At 39.6% G+C, this 26,651-nt stretch overlaps 1 protein-coding gene across 2 annotated transcripts in view; it reads right to left on the reverse strand.

Annotated features, from left to right (window-relative positions):
* Window positions 1-224: 224 nt before the first annotated feature.
* The window catches only part of prkg3 (protein kinase cGMP-dependent 3), a 45,566-nt gene continuing 19,139 nt past the window's right edge, over window positions 225-26,651 (reverse strand). For both annotated transcript variants that reach the window (XM_048206183.1, XM_048206181.1), the window contains exons 12-22: window positions 20,562-20,609; window positions 19,827-19,868; window positions 18,876-18,987; window positions 18,574-18,710; window positions 18,381-18,470; window positions 17,420-17,561; window positions 9,575-9,738; window positions 1,695-1,811; window positions 1,419-1,481; window positions 1,168-1,243; window positions 225-809 (exon numbers count right to left, since the gene is read on the reverse strand). In XM_048206183.1, coding sequence (XP_048062140.1) covers window positions 723-809; window positions 1,168-1,243; window positions 1,419-1,481; window positions 1,695-1,811; window positions 9,575-9,738; window positions 17,420-17,561; window positions 18,381-18,470; window positions 18,574-18,710; window positions 18,876-18,987; window positions 19,827-19,868; window positions 20,562-20,609 — 1,078 coding nt within the window. In that variant the 3' untranslated portion in view covers window positions 225-722. The remainder of the gene's footprint in view (window positions 810-1,167; window positions 1,244-1,418; window positions 1,482-1,694; window positions 1,812-9,574; window positions 9,739-17,419; window positions 17,562-18,380; window positions 18,471-18,573; window positions 18,711-18,875; window positions 18,988-19,826; window positions 19,869-20,561; window positions 20,610-26,651) is intronic.

Raw genomic sequence — 26,651 nt, forward strand, 5'->3', positions numbered from 1 at the left:
TATATATATATATATATATATCAGGCTGCAAAAAATAGAAAGTAAAAATCTCAACATCCTGCCCAGTAAGTAACATTAATATATTAACATTTCATTCTTTCAGTACATTAAAAATATAAGTAAATAAAATAACTAAAATAGTATTTAATCATACATTCATATTGTTATTTATTAACCAACTAATAAGTCTAAACAAGAATAAGACATGGTCTTACATGTGCATGTTTTTTTTTTTTTTTTTTTTTGAGGTACATTTATTGAAAGGGAACAAAAATGATCTCTAATGTCCAGGATTTGTTTAAATGTTCTAGGATTTGTTTTAAATGTTCATTATTTTCTGCATATACATTTGGACCCTTATAAATTGCTGGTCTTCCAATCATCACATCTGAAATCATTTAAGAATAAAACTGCTGTGTTCAAAATAGTAAAAAAAAAAAAAAAAAAAAAAAAAAAAAAAGGCTGGCTGAAAAATTATCCTGAATTTCCAGTAGAGGAAATAATTTTTACTTTTTACTTACTGTCTGTGAAAGACACTATTACTAAAGTTCAATCATACTGTATGCCAAGAGTCATAAAATTACTGTCCTTATCTTCCTTTAACATATGCAGATTAGAATATTAAACCTTGAGAACATTTTAGAGCAAATAATTTGAGATATCTTGTGGATGTTTTACTATACATGAGAGCACAGTCAGAGACCTCAAGACTTAGTTGATGTTCAGAAATCACAATCCCAGCCTGAAAACTCCTCCTCTGCTTGAGTCTTATCATAGGGGAAACGGTCAAAGTTTATATAGCAGGGACCCTGAAAACCAAAAACCCACACAGACACAATCAGTCAAACAGACTCTGTTACTTTGCAGCTTGTATTGTAGATACATCTGAGTTTCATCTTACATCTGAGTTTCATCACTGAAACAGTTTTAAAAAATAATTTGCAACTTGATGTTTTGCAAGATAATTCAGTTTCCACCAAAGCAAAATGCATTGCCATTGAGGCAATGTAAGAGCCCAGATATTAGAAATTAGAATTTATTATTGGTGTATTATTTAGAGCTGTATATTTAGAGCTTTGTACTAAAGAGAAACATTCTTGCTAAAGTACTTTTTTTACATTGTGTCAGATGGTGTGTAAAGAATATGATTTAAGTTCAAAATTTGACCTTTCTTATGAGCCGAACAGTCGGTGCTTCCAGTTGCCCCATTCTTAATTTATACCAGTTAATGCTGTTAAACCACCTGAGAAACAATTGAGGGAAAAGTAAAGTCATTTATTATTTATACACATCAAAATGACTAAACTCAATACATCTAAATTGTAATTGTGGGATATAATATTTATATTTACTGAAATATCTATATTTATTGAAAATATTTATCTGAACTAAGCACAATACAAGTTCATAAAGGTCACCTGTGATGTCTGACATCTTTGATTCCATTTTTCGTATTGCCCAAACGCTGTCCAGGACGTGGCCTGCAAAACATTTAAACAACACATAAACTGAAAATTAACAATATAAGTACCTAAATAATATTTTGAAAAATGGTGACTCAAATAAAATGAACTGGAAAAAAAGAAATTTTATTACTTTTCAGATAGAGAACAAATCACAAACTGCGCCAAAATAAATTCACCATGTGTAAAAAGAAGCCAGAGCTTTCGCTATACAGTAGTTTCGATAATTACCTGCACAATTTACTGATGATAGATTTGGCACCTTCCCCCATATATGAAGGGAAATTAAGCACACCATCCAAAATCTTGGCATAAATCTTCTGAGGGTCTGAACTGGAGAAGGGTGGGCTTTAGGACAAATAAAACTGTATTATTACAAATCATTAAATTTGCCCTAAACAAGAGAAAGTGGTCTTATTTAAACACAATTAAAAGGAAATAATTTATTCATTACCACCAAGATCTTATGTGCCCTGATTTAAAGATTTGCATGAAAAAAGTGCAAACTTGATAGCATATTTCTGTATGAGCTTATCTAATAAGGGCAAGCCCAAACTACAGGACTGTAAGTGTTATGATCACAGAAGAGAGTGCCCGTCACAGTCACCAGAGGGCACTCCAATCCGGACTATTCATTCATACCAGAACTCCATTTCCCATACATCTTGCACCTGCCATTCAGCATTCAGTCACTCACACACACGCACGGACTGCTTCACTACATTTCCCACAATCCCTGTCTCTGGACTCTGTTTGTACACCTACAGACCAGCTGGTCCTCATCATTCAATCACTGACACACATCCACGCACTTTCGTACTACACTTCCCACAAGCCCAGTGATTGGACTCTGATTACCTCACAGGTGTAGCTCATCAGATTTGTATTTAAGCTGTCTGTTTCCTCATGTCAAGGGTGAAGTCTTGCCTTACCCCGTGTTTGCATTTCTGAGCATCGGTCCCTGTCTGTCTGCCTGTTACCGTCTTGGTCTGTTTATTGTGGTTGAAGCTTTGCCTGTTACCTGTTGGATTACTGCTTTGTTTATGGACTTTGATACTCTGCCTGTTGCCCTGACCTCTTACTGCCTGCTTCACGACAACGAATCTGCCTGCTCTCTGACACTGTGTTTGTTCCTATTGACCACTGCCTGTATGACCACTCTACTTCAATAAAAAACGCTGCATTTGGATCCCCTGCCTGTGAGTCCCCTTCGTTACAGAAGACTTCACCCCCACCAGATCCAGCAGCTTTGTGAGTGTTTCCGTTTCGGCAATATGAATCCATCTGCTCAGCTGATGTGTCTCCGTCAAGGAGACAGAGCGTTAGAGGATTACGTCGAGTTTATTGGACTGGCACATTTAACGTGTTTTGATGAGGTATGTCTCATGATCTTTTTCCGAGGAGGACTGTCTAATCTGCTGAGTTCCGTCATGCCGTTTCACGATCCCAGTTGGACGTTGGAACAATATATTGACCTAGCATTGAACTGAGTGGCTCTAGTTTTACTGTGGGTGTCGTGGAGGAACACGACACCACGCTGAATCACGTAATGGCTGCCACTAAAGAGGACATTCACAGGATGGCGTCGTCCACAACAACAACAACAACAACACCAGTCCATATCTCTGTTGATCTTCCTGAGCAGAGTCACGTCGCCGTTGATCGCTCAGACTCACGTTACGTCACTGGTTCTGTTCGAGAGCGGAGAGGGTTGCGTTCCAGTGTGGCTGATCCACCGCTGTCTTCGGCACGAGCGGCTGGCATTCCTGGACCTCCGCCGGCCGCCTCGCTCGCAAGGTCGCCGGATGCTTTGCATGTGAGCTCTTTGGTTGCAACGTACTCAAGTACGCCTGTGTCTCCGGACAAGATGGCCGCCGCCGTACCTGTGTCTATGGACAAGATGGTCGCCGCCACGTTTGCATCAACAATCAAGATGGCTCTTCCCTCTTTGTTCCTGAACGTATTGGCTTCTCTTCCCCTGTCTCCACGTCAGATGGCTGCCTTGCCTGAATGCGTGGAGCCAGTCACAGGGTCCAGTCTCTCGTCAGGGTCCAGTCTCTCGTCAAAGTCAAGCCGCTGATCACAGTCAAACCACCAGTCAATGTCCAGTTACAAGTCAAGGTCATGCTTCAGGTCATGCTTCAGGTCATGCTTCAGGTCATGCTTCAGGTCATGCTTCAGGTCATGCTTCAGGTCATGCTTCAGGTCATGCTTCAGGTCATGCTTCAGGTCATGCTTCAGGTCATGCTTCAGGTCATGCTTCAGGTCATGCTTCAGGTCAAAGTCCATGTCAAGCTTTGAATCAAGGTCCTAGTCAAGCTTTGAATCAAGGTCCTAGTCAAGCTTTGAATCAAGGTCCTAGTCAAGCTTTGAATCAAGGTCCTAGTCAAGCTTTGAATCAAGGTCCTAGTCAAGCTTTGAATCAAGGTCCTAGTCAAGCTTTGAATCAAGGTCCTAGTCAAGCTTCGAATCAGGGTCCAAGTCAAGTCTCGAGTCAAAATAAGAGTCATGCCTCAAGCCAAGTCCCAAGTCAAGTCTCAAGTTTCATTGCCAGCCCAAGTTCAACTCAAGTCAAAGGTCAGCTCCAAGAGCCTGTCTCCAGATCTCCCAGGGTCGTCTCCAGATCTCCCAGGGTCGTCTCCAGATCTCCCAGGGTCGTCTCCAGATCTCCCAGGGTCGTCTCCAGATCTCCCAGGGTCGTCTCCAGATCTCCCAGGGTCAGTCCTGCCTGTCTGCAAGCCAGCACCCGATCCTGTCTGCAAGTCAGCACCCGATCTTGTCTGTAAGCCAGCACCTGAGCCCGCTCTAGCCCCAGAAGCCACTCCAGAATTTCCTCTGGTCCTTGTACCTGCCCATGAGTCTGCGCCGCCCTGGCCGTCTGCGCCGCCCTGGCCGTCTGCGCCGCCCTGGGTATGTTATTTGAGAGATCTGCTCCATCTCTGGTTCACTACCGGTCTTCACTCCCCTGTCTCCCGGAATCTTCTGTTGTGTCTGGTGAAAGCGTCTGGAAGCCGCTCCTTGGGGGAGGGCTATGTTATGATCACAGAAGAGAGTGCCCGTCACAGTCACCAGAGGGCACTCCAATCCGGACTATTCATTCATACCAGAACTCCATTTCCCATACATCTTGCACCTGCCATTCAGCATTCAGTCACTCACACACACACACACGCACGGACTGCTTCACTACATTTCCCACAATCCCTGTCTCTGGACTCTGTTTGTACACCTACAGACCAGCTGGTCCTCATCATTCAATCACTGACACACATCCACGCACTTTCGTACTACACTTCCCACAAGCCCCGTGATTGGACTCTGATTACCTCACAGGTGTAGCTCATCAGATTTGTATTTAAGCTGTCTGTTTCCTCATGTCAAGGGTGAAGTCTTGCCTTACCCCGTGTTTGCATTTCTGAGCATCTATCCCTGTCTGTCTGCCTGTTACCGTCTTGGTCTGTTTATCGTGGTTGAAGCTTTGCCTGTTACCTGTTGGATTACTGCTTTGTTTATGGACTTTGATACTCTGCCTGTTGCCCTGACCTCTTACTGCCTGCTTCACGACAACAAATCTGCCTGCTCCCTGACACTGTGTTTGTTCCTATTGACCACTGCCTGTATGACCACTCTACTTCAATAAAAAACGCTGCATTTGGATCCCCTGCCTGTGAGTCCCCTTCGTTACAGTAAGACTACCTGAATTGCTGTGATTGTCTTATCATAGCAGCGTACACGCTACACAACACAATGCTGACGAGGAGCACAAACTACATTTGGTCAAGAGGCATTCCTGACCAACAGCGGAAAAAAGTTTTGTCACATGGATTTAAATTAAAAAATACACAATAAATTTATGCAATTGATTGCAAGATTTTTCTGTTTATACCATCTGCACTATGATTGGCTGGATTAGTTCCAGCTTGTCATTTCATTGCACACATTACAAGATCATGTGGCGATAATATCAAACAGGTTTGAAAATATTGCAGTGTCTGTGACTGCTGCAGACAGGCTCAGATCACGTTGCTGACCTGCTCATTGTTACGATCCCTGCCAGTGTTTCCTTTGTCGATAGTTTTGGACTATTATTTTGAAGTTAAGTTCTGTGTTATCTCCATTGTTGCTTTGTTCACCTCATGTTTCCCGGCTACTCTGTTCCCTTGTTTGTTGCCATAGACACTCATATAACCACACCAATCTCCCTGTTTTGTTTCCATAGTGATTTATTAGTTCATTATTGGCTCTGCTCTGTATTTATTGCCCTGCTTTTCTTTTGTCGGTGGTGTTAAATAATTTCTTATTTCTTGGGCTTCACTTTTTGACTTTCTCTGTGTCTTGGGATTTTTCTATTGTGCAGCTCATGTAGTCCGTGGACACTCTTACACTCTCACACATAACCAGAAGTTGAAGACACACACACATTTACGCACATACATTTCTTATTTGTTATTATATTTCTTGAAATGCCATACATGGTAAGGTTTGATTCTTAAGTCGTATGATTGGATGCTTAAGACATCCTGGAGATTGTTGTTTAACCTATGTCTATAAATATGACCCTTCTTCCTGAATAAATCTGAGAATGCTTTGTACCACACTTGATCTGTGTCTGCTTGGTCATTCTCCCGAGATCTCGCGCTGCTGCTGCCACACATCACAGGGGTTGAGGCGCCTGTTTCTTAACTGATGACTGGGATTACAAATATTCTACCTATTATTGAGATTATTGAGATCTAACAGTTTGGGGGCTCGTCCGGGATATTCCCAAGAAACACGGGACTGGGGACTGAGAGGTCATCCTTCATCACAGGTAAGTTGTTTTTTAATAATTTTCTGTGGTGGCAGGATTGATTGAACTCATCCCATTATAGGTAGTGTTATCCTTGGATGCAGCTCTAAGAGTTAGTCCAGGAAGATTTGTCTGTAAGGGTACTGTTTAAATGCACAGCTACCTGGCAAATATTTTGATAATCCCTCCGTGCGAGGAAGATCTGTGCAGATCCGCTCTGACGGATATCCGTTTAGATCCGCTCTGACGGAAAACAAAGTGTTGATGGGAATATTCCGGTTGATGAATTAATAAAATTGGCATAATTATAATTGAAGTTGACGAATTAATAAAATTGTCTGAATAATTATAATTAAAGAATTATAAAAAGACCCCTTTGGTGTGGTGTGGCAAATTAAAAATCAAATTAGGTGAAGGATGGGTCAAAAGATATCAAGACCAATACAAGATGAGACTCAGTGTGCAAAGACTTCAAATCAGCCTTATTACTTAAGGCTGATTTACAGTTTTTTTCGATTGCTAAACGACAGTGGGCACAACTGGAGTCACATGTGCAAAACTCTAACTACAGTCTGCACAGCAGCAGTTCATGTGGACCAAACTCTAGTTCGTTTTTCATTGCTTGAACACAGTTTTCAAAACTCTACACACTTATCCCATGACTTTAACGACAACCTGCACAACACTGTGGATTTACAGCACTTTGTTCAAATGCTAACACACTGCTGTCAAAACTGTGAACCACACATTCAAAACAGAATAGATTTCAGCCTTGTGCCTTTCAAACATTGCAATTTCAGCTGAAAGGCTAAGCAGGTGTCTTGTTTTAGACTTGTTAGTGAACACACACACACACACACACACACACACACACACACACATATATATATATATATATATATATATATATATGATATAATGTAACTCATTACTGTAATTCCGTAAATTACTACAGACTATTGAAGCAAACTGCTAATTTTCATTTACCTTAAAGAACTATGTTCTAAAAATTTAAATAAATCATGTGAAAGAATGTCACTCTTTTCTTTGAAGAAAATATTACTTTGTATGAAGTCACTGTTCAAAAATGTAAAGATGAAAAGTTTGTATTTTCTGTGTTGGTGTTTGATGCTAGTGTTTTTACTCTCAGTGTGTTCTGAGTGACAGTGTGTGTTATCTCAGTGAGGGTTGTGCACAGTGTTTGGCTGCACTGAGCCTGTTTTGAGCCATGTGTTAACTGTTTAGCTCAGGTGACTGTTGGTAGTGCAGACTGTAGTTAGAGTTTTGCACATGTAGCTCCAGTTGTGCTCACTGTCGTTTAGCAATCGAAAAAAACTGTAAAGTCTTTGCACACTGAGTCTAAAATTCGTGTCCGAAATTTTCGCAAGTTAAAAAATAAATACGACCTCACGTTGTGTCAATCACGTTTAACCACTGCCTCTGAAAATTTTGTTTGTCATAAAAAAATTTAGATCGGGTTCAGTTTTCTGCATTTTTCGCATTCGTGTTTTGACAATTCAGAGCCTCCGTACAAGCAAATGCCAAAATCCAGAATGGTGTCTGACAAGTCTCGCACTTCGTCTCGCAGCACAAAGCACTGTTTGACAAAGTGCAGAATACAAAGAGATGGAATAGATTTATTTCAGAACTCTCCTCTCTATGCAATCTCAGGATTGGATGAACCCAATATTTCCTCTTTCTTTTTCTCTTTTTAAGAAGAGAGAGGACAACAAAATTATCCTCACTGCTTGAAGACTCCATTTTGTATTGTTTTGCACATTTTTTCTGTGTGCAAGGTTTCTGTGCATGGCAAATTTTCAGGATGACAAATACAAAAAAAAACATAGCTTTAAAGACCTACTCCTTAGCCTCTGTGCTGTAGGCTATTTATAATTCTGCATTGTTGTCTGCGTCGACGTGCAACATGCAGACTGCTAGTAGGCAGCGTCACGGTCATGTTGTGTATCAAGGCAAAAGCCGAAGATGAAGCAGCTTGCCATGTACGTTGTCAGAGAAGCTTCAGCAGTGATGGTGACAAATAGGCAATGACTTTTTTGCAGTTTGACAGTGCGTGTCCCCTGAAACAGAGTTTTTTTTTTTTCATTCCTATGGAAGTTGAAAACACTCGCTCTTCTCCACGCCAGTTTTTTACCTGATGGAGGGGTTCTAGCAGACCAATCACAGCATTTGCGGTCCGCGTAGAATTGATGTGTTGTTACATTTTTGGAGAGGTGCACGTCAGGCTACGCCGTAGGCTACACATGCTAAACACAGCCTATGCCGTACACTCGACATAGAGGTATAAATCAGCCTTTAATGACCATCAGTGACCGCAATGAGTTCTGATTTGGCCACTATCCTGGGGTTTTGTTGCAGACCTTGGAAATCTGTCTGCGACGACAAAATCCAGCCCAAAAGTCGTGTAGTGTGAGCCTGCCTTAAAGTGGTGATAAATATATAATTCTGAGGAGTTCCTCCATTCACATGCAAAATATGGGCATTGTTAATGGAAATTTTCTCATGCAAAATGATTTACTTTGCAAGAGCAAATTAATATAATTGAAAGGCAATTTAAGCACTGTGCATCATGCATCATTGTGACAAATGAGACTTAAAACACCTAACTCACTAATTAAAATTTGAACAATTTGTATAACAAACCCCTCACCCCCTTGAACTTCTTTGATGAAACAATCATTTAAGGCAGGTTTACACTGTGCAAGTTCGGACACTCGAGAGGTTGTGAGCCATTGCACACGAGTCAGTTAACATGATTATCATGTCAAAGCAGCTGGTACACAGCACTGCATGGTGAGCCAGCAGCAATCGCATGAGCTTTTGTGCTAAACGCAAAGATTGGAGCTTTAAATGCTGCTGCTAGAGCTTCGGATAGAAAAAAGAAAAAAAAGACAGTTGGGCAAATGATTTGGTGTAAAGCAAAGAACAGCACAGCCATTCCCTTCAAACAAAAACATCTAGAGAGAGAGAGAGAGTGTGTGTGTGTGTGTGTGTGTGTGTATGTGTGTGTGTGTGTGTGTGTGTGTGTGTGTGTGTGTGTGTGTGTGTGTGTGTGTGTGTGTGTGTGTGTGTGTGTGTGTGTGTGTGTGTGTGTGTGTGTGTGTGTGTGTGTGTTAGTTTATGTATATGCATGCTGTAGGATTGCAGCAAATCGCGACCATTGGAGCATAAACGATTTCCGTGATTTCTCCCTATAGAGAAAAAAATGCCTGCAAGCTGGTTCAACAGCAAAAAAACGTACTGTGTACGCACCAGCTTTACTGTTGCATCATGCAGAAAACAATATATGAGAAAAATGTATTACCTGCCCACAAGTAGCTCATAGATTAGAACACCAAGTGACCAGAAGTCAGCAGCAAAGTCATGGCCTTGGTTCTGAATGATCTCTGGAGATATATACTCAGGAGTACCACAAAATGAATATGTCTTTTCACCCCGAGAAAGCTCTTTTGCAAAACCAAAATCAACCTGAAATCAAAAGAATACAAGAGCAGAAAGAAAAGAAGAGCAAGAAAGAGAAAGGGTATATCAGCTATAACATATTCATAAATTAATGTATTAAAAAAACATTTATTGATTTGGACTTTACTGTACTTGACAAGAGATGTTTTTTTCTGACAGTGTTTATCACCTATTAAAAGAATATTCACTCTCAGCTTTCACTCTATTGTTTAATTTGTATAAAGTAAAAATAAAATAATTATATGAAAAGTGTTGCTTTTACAGGTTTCTTAATTTTTGTTTTCTTAGTTTTGGAGGATGGACAGTTTTTGGCATATCGATACAATATTTTTTCCACCTTTGTCACCTTAAAAGTGCACTAAGCAGGATTTTCGGGAATAAATAAATATAGTATAGACTCTCAATAATTACTTATGGTCTACTAGAAGTGTGAGGTGATGTTTGTGCCTGCAGACATTGTCCTGTGCCTGTAATTTCTATTTACTTCTTGAATTCCTGTGTTTGGGATGTTTCTGTGCTGCAACCTTTGTCCAGAGGGTGTGTAGCCTGAGCCAAACACGATGCGTGGCACAGGTGATGAAGGGACTTTATTGTCTGTGCCTGAAGCTCAGGAAGCTCCTCTACATTGTATCTCAACAAAACAAAAAAAATAGCTAATGTTGCTATTTCCTGTCAGATTATTAGGCATTGTAATTTTTATTTTTTTTTTCAAACATTCGCTTGGTATCTTACTATGGGAAATGCCTCAGGCATGACGATCCTAGAAGCACCAATTACACCATGTCTGTCAGCTGACAATATCCTAATATATATATATATATATATATATATATATATATATATATATATATATATATATATATATATATATGCCAATGCAGGCAGAGGTGAACCCAAGACAGCCAGAGCTATAAGGCCTTGTTTGCAGCTGCAGCAGCTAAATATCACCCAGCTAACCCTCAAGGAGGCAAGAAGAGGCCGGCAAGCTAACCAGTGGTCTATTTCTGAGTCAAAAGAGGGGCTACAGCACTAACAGAGTCTCTGTAGTTCCCCTCTTTATAATGCAAAAGTCTTGTTTTCCCCCTGCAGCAAAGAAGTGTTGGGGTTTGATTCAAGTTCAGTGTTCAGAGGAAAACAGTTCTCAGGTTGGAGTGTTGGCGCCAGTTCACCCAGTGCTCCACATGTTGTTTCTCCCCTCTCCAACTGTGGAGATATGCAAGAGAGAGCAGGAGGGTTGGCAAATTCAACAGTGTGTGAAAAAAATAAAAATGTTCCCTGTGTATCCAAGTAGTGGGCCAAGGGCACAGAAGTGTATGGAAATAAAAACAAAAATACACACAAAAATATCCAATTCAGAGCTGCAACCCCCAGTTCCAATGCTCCATCAGTGAGCAAGAGCTGCAGCTTGCTGCAGTTGACGCGCATGCGCACTAAACCATTGGGTTTTATCCACAATAAAACTGGCTTATCGTCTGCAGTTTGCTGTAAAACCACCGCTTTTAAACAGTGTGTTAATTTCAGCAGCAGATGGGGAGTCAGCTCAGATTTTAGAGGAAGAAATAACCTTTTTATTGAGCAAAAGAGCAATTTGTGTTGTGCCACTGGTGGACAGCCATCACGGCTTTTACTCCGGGTATTTTGTCATTCTTTGTCTCCATCCCATACTGTATTTACAGAACCTCAACAAACACCTCAGAAAATACAAGTTCAAAATGTTGACGTTGAAAATGTTACCACATTTTTTCATCTCAAAGCTGGCTTATATCAGTCGATCTGAAAGATGTATATTTTCACATAAGCATCTGCCCAGCACACAGAAAATTCCTCAGGTTTGCTTATCAGGGCACAGCCTATGAATTTTTGACAGTTCCTTTCAGGCTTTCATTAGCCCCAAGAGTGTGTTGAAGCAGCTCTGACTCCGCTGAGAATATGCTGTTTGCTCGTCATGGCAGCAGGCGGAGACAGATACAAAAATGCTTGAATCTCATTTAAAGAACTTAGGTTTCAAAATAAACTACACGAAAAGCTGCTAGGTGCCTACACAAGAGATAATCTATCTGGGTCTCAGACTGAACTCAGACCTGTATCAATTCTTTCTGTCAGAGGAGTGCATCAGGTCAGTTCGTGGCTGTTTATCCCTTTTTCAGAAAGGGAAGAAGGTTCCATTCAGACTATACATCTTCTGGGACTGATGGCCTCAACTGTCTCGGTTATTCCACTGGAACTGTAGTGAATGAGAGAGTTTCAGCACTGGATGGAGGTGCAGCGTTTGTGGCCAAAATGCCACCTCAAATGCAAAATGACAATATCATCACTCTGCATGCACGCGCTCCGTCACTGGAGGGATCACGTTTTTCTCTGCTGGGGACAGTTTCTCTGAGAAAGATGGTTACAACGGATGTGTCGATCACAGGTTGGGGTTCAGTGTGCAATGGCAGGAGAGTGAAAGGGAAATAGCCCTTCTCACTACAGAACACACACATAAATTGCCTAGAATTGTTAACAGTGTTTCTGGCATTGAAACATTTTGTGCAGTTCCTAAGGAACCACCACATTTTGATCAGATCAGACAACACAACATGGCATACATAAATTGCCAGGGAGGCACACATTCTCTTCAGCTTCACAGTTTAGCATGAAAACTGATTGTGTGGGGCATGAGGCATTTTCATTCATTACAGGCAACACATGTCCCGGGAATAATGAATGTGGGGGTAGTTTCTCCTGTCCAGAGGGAACCCTCTGTATGGAGAATGGACTTTCCACTCTCAGGTAGTGAGCCAGTTGTGGGAGAGATTTGGCCGAGCTACTGTAGATCTCATCACCTTGCACAAAATCACTCATTGCCCTCTATTCTTCTCTCTGGCAAGAGATGGTGCGCCTATTAGTGTGGATTCTCCAGCACACCCATGGCCAAACACACTGCTTTATGTACACTAAAAAGAGTAAGGGAATGCAGTCACTTAGTCATACACTGTAAAACCCGATAAGTTACGGTAACTCAAACCATTTAATGAAACCGATTGCCCTAAACCATTTTAGTTTTAAAACCAATAGGTATGTGTACTGTAAACTCATATACATTAAATTCACTTATATTTTAGTGTTGGTTTAGTCAATCATTTGAATGAACTCAACTTAAAGGTTTTAAGTTTATTCCACTCATTCAGTTTGAATTCAGGTAACAAATCTAATTAAGTCTAAACAACTAAATAGCAACTTAAATGGTTTGAGGAAACCGATTGCCTTAAATTGTTTAAGTTTATAAAATTTAAAGTAATAAATTTACACAAGGCTAAGCAAAAAATCATGTTTTATTAACAAAGCTCGGGAGGAGCATGTTCAGATAAATAGCCTAATTAACACAGGAGGAGCTTATTCAGTTAATCAACTCAATTAGCATCAGAAGGTATTTATACAGCAGACTTACCTCCATTCTATGATAGTTTTCCAGCATCCCTCCACCACCCCATCTCCTCACTTATAACTATTCCTATCCCAACCTGGTATGGGGGAGTACTCTGGGTTCAGGCCAAATTTACAGCTCGGAGCCCTCCCCTCAGATAGCACGCCAAATACCATAACCTTAAATTTATTTAGATAGTACTTATAGTACATTTGAATCCATAATGTACTACAAGTGGTAACTAAATACATTTTTTAAATATAGAGATAGTATAGTATATTAAAAGCACCTTTAAGTTCATATTTCACGGTGTCTTGCCCGGGCTGCCGCGGGCATCAGGCTCGAGTGGACAGAAACCGATCTTCTGCATCCTCCACTCTCACTACCCTCGATGGTGGGGCCGTCAAGGGGTTACATGGACATTCCACAGGTGGAGCGTGCGATTGCACTTGTGCCCGCAGTCTGAGGGCCTAAGCGCCCCTGTCCTGCGGGCGGAGATTGAGGTCCTCTTGGTGAAGGACGCAATAGGGCCTGTCCCTCCAGCCGAGATGTCAGGGTTTTACAGCCCGTACTTCATAGTACTCAAGAAAGGCAGGGGGTTACGGCCAATCTTGGATTTGCGTGTCTTGAATCGGGCCCTTCACAAGCTCCCATTTAAGATGCTCACGCTGAAACGCATCCTCACGTGCGTTCGTGCCCAGGATTGGTTCGCAGCGATCGACCTGAAGGACGCATACTTTCATGTCTCCGTTCTCTTGCTTTTCTACAGGCCAGAGTGCCCCTAGTACAAGTGTCCAGGCATGTTGTTGTCAAAACAGATGCCTCCACCACCGGCTGGGGTGCCATATGCAGTGGCCAGGCTGTGTGGGGCTCCTGGACAGGACCCCAACGCCACTGGCATATTAACTGCCTCAAGTTGCTAGCAGTACTCCTTGCCCTGCGCCGGTTTCGACCGTTGCTGCACTACAAGCATGTACTGGTCCGGACAGACAACACATTGACCGTAGCGTACATCAAACACAAGGGTGGTCTACGTTCCCGTCGCATCTCTCAACTCTCCCGCCATCTCCTCCTTTGGAGTCAACGTCGACTCAGGTTGCTGTGCGCCATTTATGTCCCGGGTGAGTGCAATCGTGTGGCCAACGCACTCTCACGACAGCTCACGCTCACGGGAGAATGGAGACTCCACCCCCAGGTGGTCCAGCTGATCTGGAGCCGATTCGGGGACGCACAGGTTGACCTGTTTGCCTCCATGGAATCTGCTCACTGCCAGTTGTTTTACTCCCTGACCAAGGGGACCCTCGGCACGGATGCACTGGCACACAGCTGGCCCCGGGGCCTACGCAAATATGCGTTTCCCCCAATGAGCCTTCTCGCACAGACACTGTGCAAGGTCAGGGAGGACGAGGAGCAGGTCCTGCTAGTTGCACTGAGCTTGCATGCAGTCTAGAGCCCCGACTTATTTACGGCCCACGGGCCGGGCTTCGGGCCGATTTTCACGTCATAGCTCAGAGGCGGGCCGGGCCTCGGGCCTGTTTTAGGCTTCTCCTCCTTTTAATACTTTGGACATCCATTAATTAAAATAAAGCATGAGAAGCTGATGATGGTAAAACAAACACATGCATAGATATAGTGATATCACAGCCTGTTTATTATCAAAATAAAATACAGTCAATCAAAGTTACACTGCTCAATGTATATATAGGCGACATGTTCTTTTATGTTTCGTTATGGTTCTGTTCTGAATAGGCTAGCCTACCGTTTATAGGATATGTTGTCTATAGCTATATGTTTATAGTTTGTTTTCTTTTTAAACCATCTAACCGATAGTATTAATTGGTTCAACTTCTTGGTTAACAGTTAACTAGTCAATTATGAGCATAATTAAAACTTTCCAATGCGGATGCCGTGCTTTTTCTCTCATGATTCTCTTTCTCTATGAGAGTGTTCTTCTGGCTGTAGCATGTTGTCTCGCTTTTCCTTTGAAAATAAAATGACCATGTTCAATGGTGAAGCTTTGATTTTGATGCACAGCTGTGGTGTAAGGTAAGACAACCTGTAACTTTGTTTTTAAACCAGTTTTGTTTTTGTTTTTTTATTTTTCCGCACGCTGTTACGAGCAGCAGAGCAGCCCGTCTCAGCTTGTAAAAAAGTAGCTTTTTACTGTGGCAGTGCTAATAAATGTTTAAACTAACATTGTGATATGTTTATATTAGTGTTTTATATCTATGGCTTTTATTGAACAAGTGTTGAACCGAATGGAGTTCTCTTCCACAGCATATTGCATTTAGAACTTTATTAAACATCATACACATTCCAAATTCGTGATTTTGTCTAATGCCTGTGTGACGAGCAGGGCGGAGAAGAGCCGTGAGAGAATGGCGCGAGGCCGGTGACGTGAGTGTTAACGATCTTCACCGGCCTAGCACCGTTCCCTCACGGCTCTCGTCCGCCCTGCTTGTCACAGCCTGCTAAAGACTGTGCGATTTTGGCAACATTATAAGATCAGTACAAATCAAACAGTTCGACATGGATCTAATAAACTTGGGCACGACATGTACAAAGACTGTACAATGATGACACCTATTAAATCGTAGGCTATAATGCAAGTTAGTATAGAAGAATATAACGTCATCAGCATGCGCTAGTGGTAAACAAATACAGCAAGATGAATCACACACTGGCAATTGTGGTTTTTATGTGCGCTGAAAAAAAAGGAGGGAGTGAAATAGGAGAATTTGGATGTGGTCATGGCTCAGGCAAAGAGGCCAAATTGGCATGCCAATTTTGCAAATGGAGCTTGAGGTAAGTAGTTTTAAGTTTTAGTGCCATGTCATGTTGATCAGTATGCCATTTCATGTTTAATTTTAATTGGCTAGTCAGTATACATAGGTTTTAGTGGCAAACACACCGTGAGATGATCATGCTAATTTCTGACACTGTCAGAAAATTATCACAGGATAGCCTGTGATAATTGTGGGGGTTTGTTAGTCTGAGACCTTGCCCGGGTGCTAAGCTTTTCTGGGCATCAGCCGTGTTGTATGGCAACACTTCTGCTACTGCTAGGGCTCACTGGGAGACTTATATCACATTGAGTAAGGATTTGTCAATATGCCACAGATTGGCATTTAGCACACGTACTTCAGACACCGATCACACTGGAGGCGTTCCCCATAGTTTCAACACTATGACGCAGTGTCTCGTTCCACTTCTCAAGGAGCCATGGTCACAGTCGTAACCTGGGACTTTTCTTGAGTCAGTTGGGCCGCATGTGCAGCTGATATCATACTTGTTTCTCACATATTATTGTAGCCTAGTTTGTGCTGAATATAGTGTAATGAGACTTGTTATTAATATGTTTATAAACAACTGAAAAAAACACAAATGTCAGGGCATGTCAAAACGATTCCATGCCCCCAAATCAGCCTCAGACTCCAGAGGGTTAAATGTGTCATGCAACTCCTGTGTTTCTGTCTGATTTTGTTGTGTTCAAATCGACTTGAAAGTATGGTGTGTGATTCTTAGTTGTTTAGTGCATGATGCCCAGTTTTTCTCTGTGACTATTTACAAATTTGGCAAGTGTATGATGCCTGGTGTTTTAAAATTTGCTCTGATTTTAAAAGTCAAGTAGGGTATTCCAGCTTTTAGTGGACTAATAGGGGACCATATGCTTTTAGGTACATTTGATACCTTGAATTTGTCCTTGTTATGTTTTAAAGACATTTTCAAATTTGTCACCTATAGCAACTCTAAAAAGGAGTTATAGTTCTCTATGACGGAGATGGGAGAAATTCAAAGAGATAACTTGCACTAACATGCACACTCCACAAATTTGGCATGTAAAGAAGCAAGAAAAAGTGTATCACCAAACTCCTCAATGAATTCAGATGCCATGTGTAATGTTTTTAAATCCAACCTTAAATCCAATGGCAAATATTAAAATATATAATGTTAAAATATCTCAATTAATTCTTCATCTTTTTTTAAGGTAATGAGGATCTATAACAGCTTGGCAGCATGACCCTGTAAAAAAGTACACTTCTAGTGAAAGAAGAATTTTTTGTATATAAAGTACAAAATTAGTGCACGAAAATAGAGCACTTTAAGTACATTATAGAAATGTACTTTTTTCACCTGGGGAGAACTGATAAAATGTATCTTTCAGTGGGCGTTTTGAATTGTCAGTGACAAATTTATCACATTTGTATTAGCAGCTTATCAATGTAAATGCCTGTGATTTCTCTATTTGTGGAAAGTGGAAAAACAGATAATTTATTTTACCAATTTCACATATCCTTTGGAGTCCAGCATGAGGTTTTCTGGTTTCAGATCTCGATACAGGATCCCTTTGTTATGGAGGTATGCAAAGGCTTCAACCACACATGCTGTTATAAACACAGCTATATTCTCCTCAAAGCGTCCTCTGCAACATGACAACACATGCGCCCACATTCACACATTCAAACAGCACTAATTAGGAATTGTGATATTAGTTTTATAAAAAAGGTATACCATATTCAAGCAAAATGAGCAAGGAAGATTATTCTAAGTTGTTGTGGTTATTCACCAGAGGCCTGTTGTATGAAGCTAGTTGAACAAACTCTGAGTTTCAGAGTAGGTTTAGAGTTGACAAAGCCATCCAAATCCAACCTGGTTTAGATCAGGTTCAACGGGCTCACAATGCTCGGTATAAACATTCTCTGTTAACTCAGGTTTGATCCAGAGTTTGCGATTAACTCTGAAGCACGTGCACCTGAAAGTGTGACATGTGTGACAAACAGCCAATCACATGGAACATGGAGAGCGGCAGTTTGATTCATTTCTCACGGGAAAGTCGCCGCAATTCATGTCGCGTTCATGTGCAATTTTTACCTTTGAAACTCGTATTTATGATAATTCCGAGAGCATGTTAAGGCAGTATAAAACCTTACCGGAGCAGATTAGCCGTGTAGTGTAAGTTGCCATGGCGATGAACACCAGCTAAAAACCAATCTACCTTCTTGAGCCCTGAAAAACCAGAGTTTGTTCAAATTATTCTCAAACTTACCTGGGTAGCAACTGAAACCAGCTTTTTGCAACAGGCCACTGGGTGTTACTATGTGTTATCTAAGATGTTCTGAGTGATTGTTTAATGCATTATGTGGTTGCTGCAGTGCTCCTGCTAGTTTATATGTACTGTAATACAGGAATAGAACAACAGTAGGCTTAATCCTCAAACATCACTAACTCATGAATATCTTACGCTTCTTTTAGCTTGGTCCAGATTTCCCCACCAGGGCAAAACTCCATTATCATATAGATGTAGCGAGAATCTTTGAAGGCAGCATGCAGCCTGAACAAGAGGGGAAAAGTCAGACAGAAGATTATATGTGAACAACCATCTAATGGTTTGAACAAAAGATATGATTATAGGTGAGGTAGGAAGCAGCACTAACCTAACAATGAAGTCACATCGGATTGCCTGAAGAATTTTCTTTTCTAGAAGAATGTGTCCTTCCTGCTTCTTTGCAACAACATGCTGTTTACTGATCTTCTTCATAGCAAAGTACTTTCTGTGCTGCAAGGTAGTTACCTGGTAAACAAACAAGCAAATATGTTAGTATTTGAGAAGGTCAAATCAGAACAACATTACTATAGTATGGATGGACAAAACAGCTTTTTGAATTCTGAACTTGCTCTGACAAGACATTCTGACATTCTGTACAGACAAAAAATAAAAATGACTCTTCTCTCATACCAGCTCCACTTTTCCAAATCCCCCAACACCAAGAGTGACAGGTTCTCCTTGATAACTTCCCTCCTGGTACGGTACAGGGATGAGATCTTTCAGCATTAGAGATGTTTCGGGCCTGGAGACAGCAATACACATAATATATAATTCAACAGAAATGACTACATTATATATAATTCATGTTCTAACTTATTTAAAAGGCTTTATTTAGCATTAGACAGGCAGACTACAATAATTCTTGCTGTCTGCTTATAGGAAAAACTAGATTCATACAAACTCAGATTAATGAAAGGTTTTAACAAGAAGTTATATATTGAAATGTTATGTATAAATATTATACATTCATGAAATATTAACAGTAAAGAAATACATTAATAGTGTACATTGAATAAAGAAAATTATTTTTCCTAATAGTTTGGATTTGATATGGAGATTCTTTTTAGAGTCTACACTATGATTCAAATGTTTAGGATCAGTAGGATTTTTTTTTAATGTTTTTGAAAGTAAATTCTTATGTTCACCACAGGTGCATTCCTTTGATCAAAACCATCAAAACTAATATTTTAAAATAGTACAAATAATAATATCAATATCAAATATTAATAAAATCATTCTAATATGCTGATTTGCTGCTCAAGAAATATTTCTTATAATCATCACACTTGAAAATGGTTGTGTCTGGAAACCTGTCACATCTGGAAACCATGATACAATGTCTTTTATCATATTTCTTTGATAAAGAGAAAATTTGAAGAGCACCAACATTATGTCTTTACTGTCACTTTTTTTATCTATGTAATGCATCCTTTCTGAAAAAAAAAAAAAGATAAATACCAAACTTTTGAACAGTAGTGTATGTGAAACAAGATGATTGTGACTGTAATATAGTCTTATAGTCATACGACTAAGTTTGTTCTCTGTCCTTGAATTAACTGTTTTATTGACAAAATATCTTACCCAGATTGTTCTGGCTTTTCATCACCTTCCAGGGAATCAGCACTACAAAAACAATTTGTGATCAAGAACTATTTTTCAGAATGAAAATAATCAAAACAACTGATGCAAAACACTAGAAAAAAATAATAAACTCTTAACAATTTAAAACCTGAAGCTAGCTGGAGAACAGAATACACAATAATAGTTGATAATGAGCCACCTGTAAGCCGTTCAGGAATAGCACAAAATGTTGCTACCATCTGTCAAATATATCACACTTGCCAGTTAGATAGTGACGAAATGCTCACTGCTTGTGAATCATTTTGTGCAAAAATTGGTTTATGGACAAAATAATTTGTATACCCATCATTAGCAAATTCAGGTTGCAATCATAGACATGATGCAGATTTGCAGACTGTTTGTGAACAGGAGCGTTGGTTCAGTGGTAGAGTAATCAGCCAATCACAGTGATGTGCCTTTTTTCACTTTATTTATTTTGTGTTAGCAAATTATATTTGGTTTAATTTATCTTGGTACTATCATTATTTTAGACCAGCACAGAACCAGTACTTTATCAGAACAAAAGGAGTATCTGTATTGCAATAAGGTGAACACTGGCTCACACAATCAAAAAGGACTTTCTGATGGCCTTTCCTCTTGATTACAGGTAGAGAGAAAAAAATACACTACACATTACAAGTGACTAAGCTGAAGATATCTTTACAAATATAGAAGTCACAAAGCAGGAAAACTCACTCGTCGTGGAGCTCAAGGCTTTCAAAAGGAATGGTCTCCTCAAAAATTCTGTGAGAAATTAAGGACAAATGTTCATTTTTCAAACAAATCAAAGGAATTATGTGACTGCACTTGTACAAATGAAGTGAAATAATATTGTCGTGAGCATAACCTGATATTGCTGTGTTCAACATGTTCCTGGGTCAACATTTTTGTTGATCCTGGAACAACATTCAAATCAACCAATCAGATTTGAGGAACAAGTTTACAGATTATGTCAAGTTTACCCTAGTGAAAAAAAAGTATACTTTATTGTATTTTAAATATATTCCCTTTTTCTATAGTACACTGCAAATATACTAACAAAAAATGTACTATCATTAAATATATAAAAAGTATATTAGTATCATATTTTCACAATGCAACTTTTAACACACTTTAAAATAATTGTACTTTAGTATATTTTCTAAAAAATATATTTTAGAAAAATATACTTGAAGTGTAAGTTCAGTTTATTTTTTAAAAGTGTATTTATTTGCACTTTATAAAAATATATTTGAGGTATATTTTAACAGTGTGCTGAAAATGATCATTGTAACAATGCACTGAAAGTATATTTCAAAAATACATTATTTAATATCCTGAAGTTGTAGTGTATCTAATGTTAAATTTGAGTATATTTTTTAAGTTTACTTCTTCATCCTTGGAATTCATTATATTACTTGTGCTTATTTATTTCAGTATGAATGCATTACAAGCCCATTTAGTATATGCAGTGTAGCCTATGCAATTTCCAAATATGTGTAAATGTTTATTAAGTTTACACTGGCAGAATCATTTTACAATCGTACACACAAATCTATATTAAACAACACACCAGCAGCACAAGTAATGCGAAAAAATATGTCGAGTGGTTAAACTTATCGGAATTCAAATGTCTCTTCAACTTGGTCTGTGACCAATCAGATTTTGTTGCTCACTGCCTTCAGCCAATCAGAGTTGCTGACGTCACGGTCCTCGTCTGAATCCCCTCCCTCAGTCACTCAGGTGAAGTATATTGTCGCAATGTATAATTTATTTAATAAAACACTGAAAGCGCAATGCATCGCTCAATCTTGGGGATTCTGACCAGTTCAATCAAGTGACATCGCAGCCTGACCGTGATGGCGACGACAACCGGCTAATCTAATGGCCTACGCGATCCTGAAAGAACCGGAGAAAAGTGCTGCTATTGGGAGGTAAGATGTAGTCTACCAGTTAACAAACTTTATTTTATTTCTTTAAGAAACGGAGAGCGATATTTCGGCTTGATATCTCCTTTTTGAGTTTTTGTGTGGTGGTTTATGGCTAGGGTGACCAGACGTCCCGTTTTTCCCGGGACAGTCCCGTATTTCAACTCAAATTTTAGTGTCCCGACTTATTATGAAAAAATCATGTTTTGTCCCGTATTTCATCGTTAATATATATATATATATATATATATATATATATATATATATATATATATATAATTTTTTTTTTTTTTTTTTTTTTTTTTGCTGAGTGATAGCGTGAGTACTCTTCTCATACGGAATAACCATAGACTGTAAAAAAATATGGACGTAGTGTCCGTGACGTCACCCATAGAGTTCTGAATAGCAGTTTTGATGCATAAATGAGGCCGCGGCCATCTTAGCTGCACGTGACCGCACGTCACTCACGGATAACTGAAAATGGGCAAAGAGGCGGAACGAAGTTGGAGCCCATGCGACTTGTTGCTGAAACCACGCCCGCCCTAGCTATCTATCTTAGATACTATCTAAAATATTAATAAAGATAGCAATATCATTAGAAAGTACTAAAGGATTACTGTCAATCTACGGTGATTTTTTTTTACGATAACGTTATAGATGCTCCAACACCAGTAGGCTAATTAATTTGTGTGGGGTGTGCAAATAACACAAATCAAATGGGATTTCATACCTTTATAATGAAATAGAGATCGCGAGATGAATCCAATCCGTGGCACTTGGGTAAAATATATATATGTACCAGATGTATATCTCTCAAATGTTCTCTCAAACTAATGAGCACGTATCCAAAGTATATATTTTTCAAATAGTGCAGCAGTTTTAGTTATATCCAAGCAGTGCTGTCGGAGTTGTATATCCTCCTGGTACTGTCATTGAAGTAAATCTCAGGAACAAAACTTTTAGCCAATGCCACGACGATCCAACAACGTGTGTTCCGCATGCGAGCACATGTACACAGACTGACATCTGTCTCGAGTATGCAGCAAGCCATATATTGTATAAATAATACAGAAAAAAGCACAAATACGAGTGAGATGCCAAATTCAGCGGCTGAAATGAGCTGCTGAGGTAACATGACGGCTCACAGACAGCAGCGGCATACCTGTCACTCAAGTGACCACGCCCTTAATTATGCAGAACTTTAAGGCTTAATATAATTTAAACGGATGAGCTATAAAAAAATTCACCCCCCTCAGAGTTGTCATGAAGGGCAAATTCGCAGTATAGACCAAAACCACAATATGAACCAGACTGTAAACATGTTTTTTTCTGCTGTAAACTTGGCTAATTTAACATGATGGTCAATGAGATTCTGCTCACTTCTGCAGCCTGTCCCTAGCGGCCAGTCGATGAATTGCAGTTTAATTCACTTCCGTATTGGCTTCACGAGAAACAGGGGGAGGTTGCCGCTTGGGAATAACCTAATAAAACTAGCAAATCACCTCATAGTATATTTTAGAGAAAAAAAAAATTCCATCCAATAAGAGAAGGCAGAAGGACAATTCCATCCAATCGCAATTCCCTTAATCAACGTGCAGTTAGTGAAGGCGGAATCCGACGTCACCGTTAAGTGTACAGTATATGAGATGAGAGGACGGATAAGCTTGCCTCAGGTGCAAAGATGTCAAAGAAGCGTGCGTGTACATTTAACGACGATCTTCAAAAAGAGTTTAAATTTCTCAAAAGAGAGTCACTATCAGAGGCAAGTAAATTAAGATGCGACATTTGCGGGGCTCGCTTTTCCATTGCTCACGGAGGGCGAGCCGACATTACGCAGCATATGCACACAAAAAAGCACATGGATGCTGCTAAAAGTAAGTGTGCTACTCCAAGTGTCAGCGAATTTTTTGTGAAGCAAAGTTGCGAATCTGATAAAGTGCATGCAAGTGAAGGACTTTTTGCATATCATTCTGTTATTCATGGCCATAGTTTTCGGTCAGCTGACTGCACTGCAAAATTGATTAAGAAATTGTATGATCCAAAATTTTCTTCCGCTCGCACTAAATCTGAGGCTATAATATGCAACGTTCTTTGTCCTTTGTCAGAGGAAGAAGTTCAGCATGATTTGGACAAGTGCTCCTTTGTCACATTAACTGTGGATGCATCCAACCACAAAGACATTAAATTGTTCCCTGTGCTTGTGCGATACTTCAAGCCACTAGAGGGTGTAAAGGTCAAGATCATTGAATTTTCATCTCTGCCAGGTGAGACATCGGATTTGCAAACTGCCTACATTTCCCATGTCATTGAAAAACATGGCCTTGCTCAGAAAATAGTTGCACTTTGTGCTGATAACACTAACACAAACTTTGGCGGTGTTAAAAGAGCTGGTAAAGGCAATATCTGGAGAAAGCTGCAAATTCAGCTAGGAAGGGATATTCTGGGCATTGGCTGTAATGCACACATCATCCACAATACCCTGCAAACAGCAGTGGATTGCTTACCAATTGATTTGGAGTGTTTTGCTGTGAAGGTATACAAATACTTTCATATCTATACAGTGCGCGTAAAGGAGCTCAAGGAGTTTTGTGACTTTGTACAGCTGGACTATCAGAAATTACTGCAGCATGGTAGCACACGTTTCCTCTCTCTTGGTCCATCTCTTGAACGAATTCTGCACCTTTTTGATGGTCTACGTGCATACTTTCTTTCTCAAGAAAAGTGCCCAAAGTTTCTAAAAGACACATTCAGCAACCCTTGCACAAAACTTTGGCTTGGATTTGCACTTAAGCAAACTGCAGCTTTCCACCGTGCATTGGAGACAGTAGAGCAAGACAATATATCTGCCACAGAAGTGGCTTTGCACATTTATGATCTGAGAAATGTCTTGCAGGCCAGGCTGGAGGAATCATTTATTCCCTCTGACATCAAAACACAGTTAGACACCCTTGTTGAAGCTGGTGACATAAAAGCTGATGATTTTTATTGTGCAGTGAGACGCTTTTACTCAGCATCAGTGGATTACCTTGATAATTGGAGCTGCTCACTGGAGAATACAAAAGAACTAGAGTGGGTCCTACTGAGAAGTGTTCCAGAATGGAGAGACATTCAGAGCAGCCTCAGCAACTTCTACTCAAGAATACCTGCTCTCACATTGGTTGACGAAACCATGCTCTTTGATGAGTGGGCCTGTGCTAAAAACATTGTCACTTGTCACATCACTGAGTGGAACAAAAACAAGGTGGCTGTGTCTGATAGATGGACAGACGTGTTTAGTGAGATGGGGAGCAAGTCACTCAACTTTGGAGTCTTATCTTTGGCTGTGGAGTTTGTTTTATGCCTGCCTGGTACATCTGCACCTGTGGAGCGTGTGTTCTCGTTAATGAATGCATCATGGACGGATGAAAAATCTCGACAGAGTGTAACAACAATGAAGGCAATGCTTTTCGTACGAATTAATTTCGGACTGGACTGCTCCGCATTTTATGATAAACTCTTGAAAGACAAGCGCACGCTGGCAAAAATTGGTTCCAGTGAAAAATACAAAACAGCAACAGTGAATGATCTTGTTCCCACTGATCTGCAATTTTATGTAAGTCTACATTTATTTTTTTACATAGCTAACAATAGTATTAAGTGTAAATACTTGTATGTGTGCAGTAGGTGTTGTGGGTCTGTGGGTTCTGTGTCTGTCCCGTATTTCACTCTGAGAAATCTGGTCACCCTATTTATGGCACATGTTTGTATGCAGCACCAAAACATTCATATGATTGGTCAAATCGGCCCGTATTCTGTACGATATTAATTCATAAAGTGTTTTATGCTTGACTATGTACCGAAAACAATATCGACATGCCATTCTGATACAGTTCCCTGCTGCTAATCCTCATTTACTGTTCAAAAATAGTATTGGTTCAGTGCAGGATTTAGACAGACTAAACGTGAATAAAGAGTTGAACATGCTGTCTTATATCTTTGGTATATTCTGTCAACAGATGCTGTTCTTCACGAGTCTCTGCGGTCATCATTGTGCCATCAGACACAATGAAAAGCTCATCAGAAAATGGAACATAATGTGTAATTTGTATTTGTGTATAGAGGGTCACCATGGTCCAATATTTTTTTTTTCTTTAATGAAAAACATGGTAAGTTTTGCTGAATCTAAGTTTAAATAAAAACTATTGGATTTGTCAATGAAATATGTCTCTTCATTAGTGATGTTGTTACATTTTATTTATTTTAATGGCCTTGAAAACAAATGCATTCAACTTTGGGAAAATGTGTTAAACTGTATTTAAATAGTAGCACAACTGTATTGTGTGAGATTATGTAATTCAAAGTAGAGTAGTCAACATTTGAAGCGGATCAAAAAAGTTACGACAACTTTGATTAAAGGTTTTGATCTGCTTCAAATGTTGACTATATTATACAAAGTATAAGTAATAACAAAGTGTATTGTTATTGACTGCAAAGTGTGTAATGTTTAATATTTGGAATAAGCCAAAGGTACTGAGCATACAGTATATACTATTACCTGTAAAATAATATATTCAGTGTATATTGCTTGTGATTTCTGAAGACACTCGTAATTATTTTGTAATGTACTTAAATCACAAATAAAGTGTACTTATAACACAAAGTGTACTCATAACAGAAATAAAGTATACTTATACCACAAATAAAAGTATACTTATAACAGGAATAAAGTATATGTATAATACAACGTATATTATAACAAAAAATTATACTTTTAACACAAATAAAGTATACTTATAACACAAATTAAGTACACTTTAATATCACTAATCAAGCATGTAATTAGTCCCTACAAAGACATACTTAAAGTGTACTAAGTATACTTGAAGTTGTTCCAATTTAG

Source organism: Megalobrama amblycephala, linkage group LG11 (genome assembly GCF_018812025.1).
Source record: "Megalobrama amblycephala isolate DHTTF-2021 linkage group LG11, ASM1881202v1, whole genome shotgun sequence".
Classification (NCBI taxonomy): Eukaryota; Metazoa; Chordata; class Actinopteri; order Cypriniformes; family Xenocyprididae; genus Megalobrama; species Megalobrama amblycephala.